Here is a 12,679-nt window from a genome sequence, read left to right as displayed (position 1 = left end):
GAGGCCTCATTCTGCACTGTAGGGATTCTATGGTCGTCGCTAGAGTCCCAGATGACTATAGGCTGCTTTCCCCGTTGAGGGGGAGAGCTGACTGGTGGTGATTTAACCTGAGGGTCACCACACCTCAGGCGAGGGGCAAGGTTGAGAAGGCGGGGCCTTCATGAATAACCTCAGCCGGTACGGGAATTGAACCCATGCTGTTGGCCTCGCTCTGCATCATGAACCAGCTGCCCAGCCAACAGAGCTAAACCACCACCCCCCCCATTCAGTACCTCCTGCCACCCACCTCCCTGGAAGGACAACCCTAGGCACCATGGAGGTTATTGTTAGGAGGGCCCTTACCATAATTCCACCCCTCGGACTGCAAGCCGCCAGGTCCACGCTCCTCAACATTTGCACCACTTCACGTCAGCAGGTCTCCCAGGAATGGTGCGCCCTGCCAGCCAATGACATGCAAAAAAGCTCTAATTAGCTACTTCTACGATCCCGCAAAGTCGGGGCGGGAAGCCCGTCTGGACCGTCGGGAAACCTGCCAAGGCCGGCAGGGCGGGGACGGAGACTTGTGACCGGTTTGTCACCAATCCCCATTTTCCCTGTCGCGCGATTCTCCGCCCTATCGCGATTCCCGGAGCGGATTCTCTGTCGGTGGGATTCTCCATTTTGCCGGCACTGCAGTCACACCTATGGGATTCCCGATGGCGTGGGGGTACCCTCAATGGGAAACCCCATTGTCCGGCTGCCGGGATGGAGACTCCCGCAGATGGTGGGGGCGCGCCGCACCGGAAAACGGGTGCGGCGGGACGGAGAATCCCGCCCCCGATCTTAGCAGCGGAGAATCCCGGTCTTCATCTCCGCAGATGCTGCCTGATGTGCTGATTTATCCAGCATCTTGTGGGCTGGATTCTCCATCCCGCCGTGCCACATTTCTCTTTCAGCACGCCGGCGGGATGCTCCGTTACGCCGGCTGGTCAATGGGGTTTCCCATTGTGGGGCAGCCCCACGCCATCATGACCCCCCCCCCCCCCCCCCCCCGACTGCCAGCAAAACAGAGCATCCCGCCGGCGGAGAATCCCGCCCTCTGTTTTTATCTCGAAGGGTTGTAGGGCTGGAGAATCCAGAGCTTGGCAAGAACATGGAAGGGATGTGAAAACAAGAATGAGAATTTGAAATGTAAGAAAAAAGAATGAAGGCCTCGCGTTGAATGAGTAAAGAGTTCAGTCTCAAGAAAATCGAGGGCTGCAGTACCTTGAATATATTATAAGAAAATGCCAGCAAGTCACAGAGCGGACTGAAGATTCTCAGAGATACAACATCGTGAAAGCGAGCTGCAAATATGTGAATGACTGCAAAAATACCGGAATATCTTGACCTGGTTTTGTTGCTTTCATTGACTTAATGCTGATGTTGATTCATTCAAAATAACTGTGCTAACACCGGTGTTGAAAGAATACTAATTGGAAAGTCTACGCTCTTGTCTGTTACAGTTTACACCTCTTTAAATTCAACCTCTGTAATTTGACAACTGTGAATTGTTACTTATTACAAATTAACCAATGACCTTTTTGATGCCATGATCTCATTAGTCAGATGATTTAGCTCCAACCAAGCTGGCTGGACTGAGGTTCATGAGGTTAATGACTGTTAATAACACTGTTTGGACATAGTAATATCTGTTCCTTCCTTTCGATGAGCTGGAGTAACTGTTTTCATTCCACAGCTTCTCGTTGTGGTATCTCCTGCTCGTGTCAGTCCGTTTTGTTCTTAGCGTCAACTTTTTCTTCCACATCTAGAAATAACAAAGCAGATAGAAGCATTTCAGTGAAGCAGTTTACTATGTTTCATTCTTTGGTCGTACTTATACTGGAGCCAGGGCACTACCTGCAGCTCAAAACCTCTGCGCCTGCTGGTCCTCCACACAACACCTGTCCGAACCTTCACTGGGACTTCTGCCTCTAGCGTTCTTTTCATTCTTCCATGGGATGTCAGTGTCACTGGCAAAGCCAGCATTCGTTGCTCATCCCTAATGGGGCGAGGGGGCGGAGAATCCCCGATGACGGCAAAATTGGCGGCGGCGCCACTTTCGTGATGCCCGCCCCTTGAGAGGCCCGCCCCTCGATGCTCCGTCCCTGACCGGCCGAGTTCCCGATGGTGTGGGACACGTGTGGTCTCACTCGTCGTGAACTCGGTGTGGCGGCTGTGGACTCGGTCCAGCACCGCCGCAGTTGGGGGAGGGCCAATCCATGGCCGGGGGGGGCTTCTTTCGGAGCTGGGGGCACTGTGGTGGGCGGTCCAGGGCGCGTCTGCCGGCCAAAGGGGGCACTAATTTTGCGGTCTGGGTCCGCGGGCTGTGTCCGCCATGAAGCACGGCACGACCGCTGCAAGCCGTGGCTACGGGCCCGGCAATGCTCTGGGCCGTAAAACACCACCGATTTCACGCCGGCGTGGGGATTTAGTCTCCCAAACTGAGATTGCAGCCCTGGGTGTCTTGCTTGGCCAATTCAGAAGAGAGTTATGAGTCAGCCACATTGCTGAGGGTCTGGAGTCACATGTAGCCCGGACCGGGTAAGGACGGCAGATTTCCTTCCCTAAAGGACATTAGTGAATTGTAATAGCAGGCCTCTTTAAGATGCATTCATGGGGAATAGAGCGTGGAATACCGACGTGAGAATCGAGCGTGTGGATCTTGGTGCAAAGTGCGGGCTTTTGCAGCCAGAGTAGAACCTAGACCTCGCAGTGATAACATTATGAAAGACTCGGTGTAAATAACCTTTGGAAATAAATGTTATAATTCATTATACATGCAGACTGGTGGTCGCCAATCCTTCCTTTACTACATTGACGACATGGTAAATTGGAGCGACTTTGTTATCAGTGAGGAATTCAACGAGAGCATTGTTTAAAAAACTGCAAAGCGAATCAGATTGTTCGAAGCATGGAGAAGTAAGAACAAGCGTGCCTCTCTTCCGGATGCTGGAAGCCTCCGACTCGACCACTGGGAATTGGGTGCAGTATATCAAAAGGCTGGAGCATTTTTTCAGGGCTGAGATAATAGAGGGGGAGGATAGAAAGAAAGTCATTTTACTTACCACATATGGGATCCAGTCCTATAATCTTATTCAGAGTTTAACATCTCTAGAGGCTCCTGATACTAAGTTGTTTGCTCAGCTAGTGGAACTAGTGAAGGGGCATTATCACCCTAAAGCCTCAGTGGCACTGCAAAAGAGTAAGTTTAACTACAAGGGAGGGTCTCTAGTCTAGCCAGGCTCAAGCAGATTGCAAAGTATTAAAACTTTGGATCAGCTTTAAATGATATGCTAAGAGATCGGCTTGTACGCGGGGTGAATAGCATACAAAATAAACTGTTGGTTGAGTCTGAGTTGACTTTCAAGAAGGCGTTAGAAATGGCGACAGCAATTAGAGCATCAAGAGGGCACCCAAGAGTTACAAGGCGGACAAGCTTTGAAGTCCACCATTTGGAGTGGGAAACTGCAAGTAGTAATGCGCCAGGAGTGAAGGCGCAGGATCAGGCTCAGGCATCGAATTGAGTACAGAAGTGGAAAGAATCACTAAATACTGAAGATTTAAGCAGCTGAGGAGTAGCACAGAGAGGTGGTGATGCAGGAGGAGCTCCACCCCAGGAATGTGTAAACTCAAAGGCCTGAGTGGTCCGGGGTCCAGGTGTGGGAAAGGGAGCCCCCATCACAGTCGTGCTGATAGTAAACGGCCGGCTCCAAAAAATGAGGTGGACATGGAGGCGTCAGCTACTGTTATAAATGCACGTACCTACTGGTCTCAGAAAGAAAGAGTTCAACCCCTAAAGTTGCTGAGCACTGCAGCAAGATTTGCCACGTATACCGGAGAGGCTATAAAGGTAGTCAGAACAATGACAAACCCTGTGAGTTACGGACAGCAGTCAGCTCAGTCTCCACTGATGTGGTGTCAGGCCAGGGACCGAGCTTGATGCAATGTGATTGGCTCTGGGAGATAAAAGTAAGCTGGCTGTGAATCTTGAAGATTAAAGAAGGGGTCTGAGTGAGTTGTAATGATGGAGTGAGAAGTATTCCAAGAACAATTTGGAAAGATTAAAGGATCACAAGTTAGGATCCACTTAGATCCGAACGTTACACCAAGGTTTTTAGGGCAAGGCCCATGCCTTATGCGTTAGTGGAAAAACTTGAAATAGAATTGCGGCGATTGGAAGATCTGGGCTTCAGCAAACTGTACAATTTGCTGAGTGGGCAGCACCCATCGTTCCGGTAGTTAAACCCGACAAGATAATCAGAATGTGTGAAAATTGTAAATTAACGGTGAATCAAGTTGCAAAGTTAGACATTTGGATTTGATTTATTGTCACGTGTACCGAGGTATAGTGAAAGGTATTGTTCTGCGTACAGTCCAGACAGATTGGTCTATACATGAAGAAACATAGGATATATGATAAATACACAATGTAAATACGTAGCCACAGACATCATAATAATAATAATCACTTATTGTCACAAGTAGACTTCAATGAAGTTACTGTGAAAAGCCCCCACTTGCCACATTCCGGTGCCTGTTCGGGGAGGCTGGTACGGGAATTGAATCCGCACTGCTGGCCTTGTTCTGCATTACAAGCCAGCTGTTTAGCCCACTGTGCTAAACCAGGTGAAGCAAACGGGGTGTAGCACTACTCAGTGGAGAGGATGTGTGGAGAGATCAGTTCAGTCCATAAGAGGGTCATTCAGGAGTCTGGTAACAGCGGGGAAGAAACTGTTTTTGAACTTGTTGGTGTGTGTTCACAGACTTTTGTATCTCCTGCCCAATGGAGGAGGTTGGAAGAGAGAATAACTGAGTTGGGAGGGGTCTTTGATTGTGCTGCCCGCTTTCCCAAGGCAGCAGGAGGTGCAGACAAAGTCAATGGATGGGAGGCGGGTTCGTGTGATGGACTGGGCAGTGTCCACGACTCTCTGTAGTTTCTTATGGTCTTGGGCCGAGTAGTTGCCATACCAGACTATGATGCACTAGATCAGGTCCTTTCTATGGTGCATCTGTAAAAATTGGTAAGAGTCAGTGTGGACATGCCGAATTTCCTTAGTTTCCTGAGGAGGTAAAGGCGCTGTTGTGCTTTCTTGGTGGTAGCGTTGACGTGGGTGGACCAGGACAGATTGTTGGTGATGTGCACACCTAAGAATTTGAAGCTGTCAACCATCTCCACCTCGGCCCCATTGATGCTGACAGGGGTGTGTACAGTACTTTGCTTCCTGAAGTCAATGACCAGCTCCTTAGTTTTGCTGACATTGAGGGAGAGATAATAATAATCTTTATTGTCAAATTAGACTTACATTAACACTGCAATGAAGTTACTGTGAAAAGCCCCTAGTCGCCACATTCCGGCGCCTGTTCAGGTACACAGGGAAAATTTAGAATGTCCAAATTACCTAACAGCACGGCTTTCACCCACAAAGAACTGGATCAATATATACTGTTAAGAAAAATGCAAATGATGTCATTTGAAACAGGTCGGATGATAAAACCCAAGGCACATGAGAAAAAGCAAAGTAACAGAAAAGATCCTACAAACGTAAGTGTAATGAAATGCTTAAAAAATTATACAGCAGAAGGCCCTCGAAGGGTTAACTGCAGATAAAAGTTCTTTGGAATGCAGCCAGCCATTATCACACAGGCCTTGAGATAACTAAGCAGCTCATGCTGGAACCTGATACCTTTAGTTCAAGTCAGAGAAATTTTTATCAAAGTTCAGTTTTAAGTTACATAAAGGGAATGAGTTTTCTACCCTTTAGTTGAAGGTAATTAGTTTAGCAAGCAATTGATTGGAATTGTCAGAATCTTAAGTTTGAATTACTTGAAATAAAATTTATTTGTGAATGATAGAAACTTAATGACACCAGTTACAATTGGAAATCTGGAGAGAACAGTTGATTTTGATATGGGACAATTCACCGCAGCGAATTGCTTCTTTTCAAAAAAGCAGTCAACACCTTTTTGTAAAATTGTAAAAGGGGGAGAATATAACTTGAAACATTTAGGAATAGAAGAAAATACAAAGCTTAAAAAAGATAAGGGATTGAAAGGCTGGAATGCCACAGAATAATTAGCAGGAAGCCTCCTTGCCAGTGATCTGACAAACTAAGGTCAAGTTTAACATGAAGGCACTCTCATGTTAGACATTACGGGAACTAGATGTGGAATCATATGGACAGAAAGGGAATTGCATTAAGGAGCAGAAGAAAATACTTTAAAATAACGTCATGTGATCAGCAAGGTTGTTGGAAGGGTGGTATATCTCCTGAATCGCTCCCAGCCAGGCACTCACTCTCAGCTTGCAGGGTGATTTTGGTACATGGGACTGACAGAATGCGAAAGCTGTGCAGAACCGCAAAACAACCGGGAGAAAACCAACAGATAAAGAAGAGAGATTGCCAAGAAGGCCCAGGAAGGTCTGATCAGCCAACCAGGAGAATCCAGAAGCAAGATCTTTTTACTTTTCTGTAAAGACAGTGATTTTATCAGCCTCCCCGAACAGGCGCCGGAATGTGGTGGCTAGGGGCTTTTCACAATAACTTCATTGAAGCTACTCGTGACAATAAGCAATTTTTATTTTTATTTTATTTTATTTTAAAAGAAAAAATAATAATAAAATAACTTGAAGTTTTAACCTGAAACAGTGGTTATTACAAAGTCTACTTTACTTACTTAGCAACACGGGACCCAGGATCGATGCTACTAAGTGGGAAGTAGATACAATTCTTCTATGAAGATATGGGTTATGCCGGGGGATAACTTGAAACACTCGTTTGACCCGAATAGCACCCACCTAAGTCTGCATAGGAGTCAGGGAGTGAGAATCCCTGTTCACCATTTAGAATATCTTGACCCTTTTTTGGTATCGGGGGAATTCAAAGAATAGTGGTGAGTTTTTTTACTTCAACACGCTTACCATTTGAGGTTTTGTCAGCTTGTGCCATCTTCCAGCAGCAGATTATAGAGAGTTTTCTACAAAGGTAGCCCAAAGGTATTGATTACTGAGATGATGTCCTGATTCCAGAGTCCACTGAGGAGGTTCCAGAAAGCAGGAGTGCACCTTTCAGGCAAATGAGGTGGTTTATGTTGGATACAGGGCGGAAGCTCAAGAGCCACACCCAATGGAGATAAAATGAGAGCCATTAAAGAAGCACCAACCCCGAAGAACATCTCTGAGCTCCGGTCTTTCCTGGGAATGGTTACCTGCTAAGGCTGGTTCACAGAACCATCCCACACACAGAAGTAGCTCCAGCAGAGTTGTCACTGGGCTGTCACTTTGGACCAGATTAAGCTTCGCAGTTCCGAATTTTGCGGGGAGGGTGGAGACAAGGCAGAGTCGTCAAAAGAGGAACCACGATTCTTCGAAAACAAAGAGGACGTTTGAGATAGGTGACCCAGTCTGTGGAAAATTTTGGAATTGGTCCGATTGGATTCTTGGAGTAGTGGTGGTCAGAACGGGGCCACTATCGTATGAGGTGTAAGTACAAGACAAGTTTGTGAAGACCATTTGAGAAGGCGGGAGCCATCCCGCGAGCCGGTGCTGCTCCCTAATCCAGTTGCGCCTGAACGCAGTACGCTGGTTTGCTCAAGAGATGAAATGGCTGATCAGCCAGTGACAGGTCAAAGGGCAGCTCCCATTGAAACTGAAGAAAGTGAGACAGAGATTCCAGAGGAGAGTCCGAGTGAGATAATTGCAGCAAAATCTTCCTCGACAGTCGGTCCGCAGCCAATTTGAGCTACGTCACTCCCAGAGGAAGGGAAAGTCCCCTGACAGACTGAGATTTGATGGACTGTGTTCAAGAAGTGTTTCTCAGTACTGATGCATTGTTAAGTATATCTATTCCATGTATTGGAGGGTCATGTGACCTCATCACCCAATAGGAATCAAGCGTGGGGATCTTGATGCAGAGGCTTTTGAAGTCAGAGGCAATCCTAAGTGATACCATCATGAAAGGCCCTGTGTAAATAAACGTTATAATTCATTATTCACCAATCCTTCCTTCGCTGCATGAACCACATGGGTTCTCAATGACAATGGATGACAGTTTCATGGTCACTCTTATTGAGACAACAGCCGGAGTCAATGGGATCGGGAGACTTAATGACACAGTTCTAAAGAGACAAGGGGCGTCATTCTCCGCCGGCGGGAGTCTCCGTTTTGCCGGCGCCCGGGGGTTTCCCGACGGCGTGGGGCTGCCCCATAATGGGAAACCCCATTGACCGGCCGGTGTTACGGAGACTCCCGCCGGCCGGTCGGGGCAGAAATGTGGCGGGGCGGGTAGGAGAATTTCGCCCAAGATGTCTGGAGGTACATGTGCACAGATCTTTAAAGCTGGCAGGGCATATTGAGAGACTGCTTAGCAAAGCATCTGGTATCTTGGGCTTCGTGAATAAAGGCATTGAGTACAAAAGTAGGGATGTTATGCTGACTCTAGGTATATATAAATCTCTGGCTCGGCCCGAACTTGGGTACTGTGTCCAGTACTGGTCAACACACTTCAGAAAAGGTCCTTGAGATGTTGCAGAAGAGGTTTACCAGAATGACTCCAGGGAGGGGATGTTTTAATGACGAGGTTTGGTTGAAGAATCTGGAGTTGTTCTCCTTGGAGAGAAGGAGACTGAGGGAGGATTTGATAGAGATGTATAAGGTTATGATCAGTTTAGCTAAAATAGACAAGGAAAAACTCTTTATTTTCGCTTATGGTGCAAGGAATAGGTTTTGAGCAAGAGATGCGGGGGGGGGGGGGGGGAACGTGATAAAGAACATTTTTACACAGCGAATGGTGGTGAACTGAATCTCACTGTCCACGAGGGTGGTTGATGTGGAAATAAACAATGATTTCAATAGGAAATTGGATGGTCACTTGAAGGCAGTGTAACTGCAGGGCTACCGGGTCCAAGTGGAGGGGGAGGACTGACCGATTGCTCCAAATAGGCTCGATTGGCCGAATGGTCCCCTTTTGTACCGGAACGACTCCAAGAGACCATTTCGAAAGTGGGAATCTCTGACCTTGATTACACCCTTGATTAATGAGAAACAGATTACAATCATGGCATTGTACCAAGTGATATTAGACGCAAATCACTTTGCAATTTACCAAAATGCAGCAATAATCTGCACATGATCAAGGCACAAGAGGCATCAGATGAACTGTTTTGTTGAGCAATGAATGGGCTAATTTTTATTGGTCTAAAGCAGCAAGGGATTTTAATTAAAACATCCCTGATCTCTGGATGGCCCTCAACGATGAAGGAACCAAATTAACCTCATACCTTGCATTCAGCACTTCTGAAAGGAAATTAGCCAATAAATTCCATTCTTGATTGTTACCATGAAGGCCTTTGGAAGGTAAAGGAGAATTTTGGTTGCTCTGAGAAATTGATCACAATGTTTGACAGTTCCACGACAGCATGCGCGCAGATGTCCTGAATGATGGTTAGTATTCTCACCGATTCCCAGTCGCTGATGGATTGAAGCAAGGCTGCATGTCCTTCAGCCAGCTTCTCTCCACCATGTTCTCCATGCAGTTTATTCCATGATGGTGATCTTCCTATCAAAACCAGATATCTCACGGACCGGAAGCTAATCAATCTGAGACAACCCCAGGTCAAGGTCTCCAAGGAAACACTTTGCGATTTCCTGTTTCCTGATGCTGGGGCACTAGGTGCTTGTTCAGGGCTGGACACGCAATGCAACATGGACTTGTTCCCCAGTGCATTGAGCAACCTTGGCCTTACAATCAGCACAAAACAAATTTAAGTAATGTACCAGCTTGCTTCAGGAAAGCCCTATGTTGAGCCCAGGGTTTCAGTCCTTGAACAGTACCTGTCAGCAGTGGATAAATTCATTTATCTTGGCAGCACACTCTCTCTCTCTCGAGCTGTCTATATTGATGAAAGACACATTCCAGAATTACCAATGCTGGTGTAGTCTTCATCAGACCCTGAATATCAGCCTGGGAACAAAGACGATTAAGTCTGCCTGAAAACTGAAAGTCTACAGCGCAATAGTCCTGACACTCTGCTCTACAATGTGAAACTTGGACTGTGTACCAGCGTCATGCCAAAAAGCTCAACCACTTTCAATTGAGCTGCCTTTGGAAGATTCTGAAGATCAAATGGCATAATAAAACACCAGGCACTGAGGTACTCATCCAAGCTGGCCTGACAGGCATCCGCACCATATTGAGACAGTCACAACCGAGTTGGGCTGGTGATCATCATAGAATCCCAAGAGAGCAGAAGCAGGCCATTCGTCCCATCGAGTCTGCATCCAACCCTCCGAAAGAGCACCCCACCTAGGCCCATTCCGCCGCCCTATTCCTGTAACCCCACCTAACCTTTGGACAAAAAGAGCTGAATGCCAGAGGTGAGGTGAGAGTGACTGCCCTGAACATCAAGGCAGCATTTGACCGAGTGTGGCATCAAGGAGCCCGAGCTAAACTGGACTCAATGGGAATCAGGGGGAAAACTCTCCGCTGGTTGGAGTCATACCTGGCACAAAGGAAGACGGTTGTGATGGTTGGAGGTCAATCATCTCAGCTCCAGGACATCACTGCAGGAGTCCCTCAGGGTAGTGTCCTAGGCCCAACCATCTTCAGCTGCTTCATCAATGACCTCCCTACCATCATAACGTCAGAAGTGGAGATGTTCGCAGATGACTGCACAATGTTCAGCACCATTCGTGACTCCTCAGATAATGAAGCAGTCCATGTCCAAATGTAGCAAGACCTGGCAAATATCCAGACTTGGACTGACAAGTGGCAAGTTATATTCACGCCACTTAAGTGCCAGGCAATGACCATCTCTTACATGAGAGGATCTAACCACTGCCCCTTGATATTCAATGGCATTGCCATTGCTGAATCCCCCCACAATCAACATCCTGGGGGTTACCATTGATCAGAAATGGAACTGGACTAGCCATATTAATACTGTGGTTAACAGAGCAGGTCAAAGGCAAGGAATCCCATGGTGAGTATCTCACTTCTGGACCTCCAAAAACCTGTCCACTGTACAAAGTTAGGAGTGTAATGGAATACTCTCCACTTGCCTGGATGAGAGCAGCTCCAACACTCAAGAAGCTCAACACCATCCAGGACAAAGAGGCCCGCTTGATTGCTCCTCCTTCCACAAACATTCAAATCCTCCACCACTGACAAACAGTGGCAGCCGTGAGTACCACCTACAAGATGCATTGCAGGAACTCACCAAGGTTCCTTAGACAACATCTTCCAAACCCATGGCCACTACCATCTAGAAGGACAAGAGCAGCAGATACCTGGGAACTCCACCACCTGGATGTTCCCCTCTAATTCACTCACCACCCCAACTTGGAAATGTATCGCCGTATCTTCACTGTCACTAGGGCAACATCCTGGAAGTCTCTCCCTAACAGCACTTTGGGAGTACCTACACCTCAGGGACTACAGCAGCCCGCCATCACCCTCTGAAGGGAAACTAGGGATGGGCAATACGTGCTGGCCTAGCCAGCGATGCTCACATCCCATAAGTCAATAAAAATACATTAAAGGGCAATTTATCATGGCCAATTCACCTGACCTGCACATCTTTGGGCTGTGGGAGGAAACCGGAGCACCCGGAGGAAACCCACACACACGGGGAGAATGTGCAAACTCTACTCAGACAATCACCCGAGGCCAGAATTGAACCCGAGTCCCTGGCAATGTGAGGCAGTGGTGCTAACCACTGTGCCGCGATGCCTCCATTGTAGCCAGAACGTCTGACATCCGCTTACCAAAGCAAATATTAAATGTAGAGATTGAGGCTGGGGTGCATTCTCATGGTGGTCAAAGAAAGTGCTGCAAGGACACTATCAAGGCTTCATGGAAGAGTTTAGATATCGACTTCCAATCCTGGAGGAAGTTGCCCAGGATTGCTGCACCTGCCGCAACCAAATTAAAAAATGGTGCGGCCTCCTTTGAAAACAGCACTTATCAGAGGCAGAGAGAAAAGGCAAAGAGAGGAAATCTCAAGCCAGCAACTCATCCAAAATGCAATCCTCTGCTGTATCCGGTCCTACTTGCTCTTTCCAAGGGCCGGTGCAGACTCGATGGGCCGCATGGCCTTCTTCTGCACTGTGCATTCAATGATACTTGCAGCAGAACCTCCCGCGCACAAATCGGCCTGGGCAATCATCTACGTAGCCGCTGGAACCCAAGCAAACTCCGCACTTGAGGATGGACAAAATGACTTGTGAATCGGTAACCAGAGGACACAGATTTAGGGTGACTGGCGAAGCAACCAAGGATGAAATAAGGAAGAAGAATATCCACGGCAGTTGTTCTGATCTGAAATGTGCTACTTTGAAAGGTGGTGGAGATAGATTCAGTCGTTTCTTTCAAAAGGGAATCGGATAAATATTTGAAGGGGCGAAAATCTGCAGGGTTATGGAGGAAGAGCAGGAGATTGAACCCAATTACATAGCTCCTGCAAAGAGTTGCCACAGGTGGGATGGGCTGAATGGCATCCTATATTGTATCATCCCATGACTCCGTGAACTGGTTTCCTTTTTACAGATTCTGACTGACCTGTTGCTTTTATATAGAAGCTTTCAATACTCAAAAAGTTAGGTTAGATGGAAAAATAAATGAAATGATTTTAACTAATGACAGGTAGAAAGAAAATGAAGAGG

The 12,679-nt window shown here is 47.3% G+C and overlaps 1 protein-coding gene across 1 annotated transcript in view; it reads right to left on the bottom strand.

Annotated features, from left to right (window-relative positions):
• Window positions 1–1,030: 1,030 nt before the first annotated feature.
• Window positions 1,031–12,679, bottom strand: part of aig1 (androgen-induced 1 (H. sapiens)) — a 239,963-nt gene continuing 228,314 nt past the window's right edge. The window contains exon 6 of the mRNA XM_072513979.1: window positions 1,031–1,786. Coding sequence (XP_072370080.1) covers window positions 1,746–1,786 — 41 coding nt within the window. The 3' untranslated portion in view covers window positions 1,031–1,745. The remainder of the gene's footprint in view (window positions 1,787–12,679) is intronic.

The sequence above is a fragment of the Scyliorhinus torazame genome, chromosome 1 (genome assembly GCF_047496885.1).
Source record: "Scyliorhinus torazame isolate Kashiwa2021f chromosome 1, sScyTor2.1, whole genome shotgun sequence".
Classification (NCBI taxonomy): Eukaryota; Metazoa; Chordata; class Chondrichthyes; order Carcharhiniformes; family Scyliorhinidae; genus Scyliorhinus; species Scyliorhinus torazame.
Note: the sequence above shows the minus strand (reverse complement) of the source record. Positions and strands in the feature narration are given on the sequence as shown.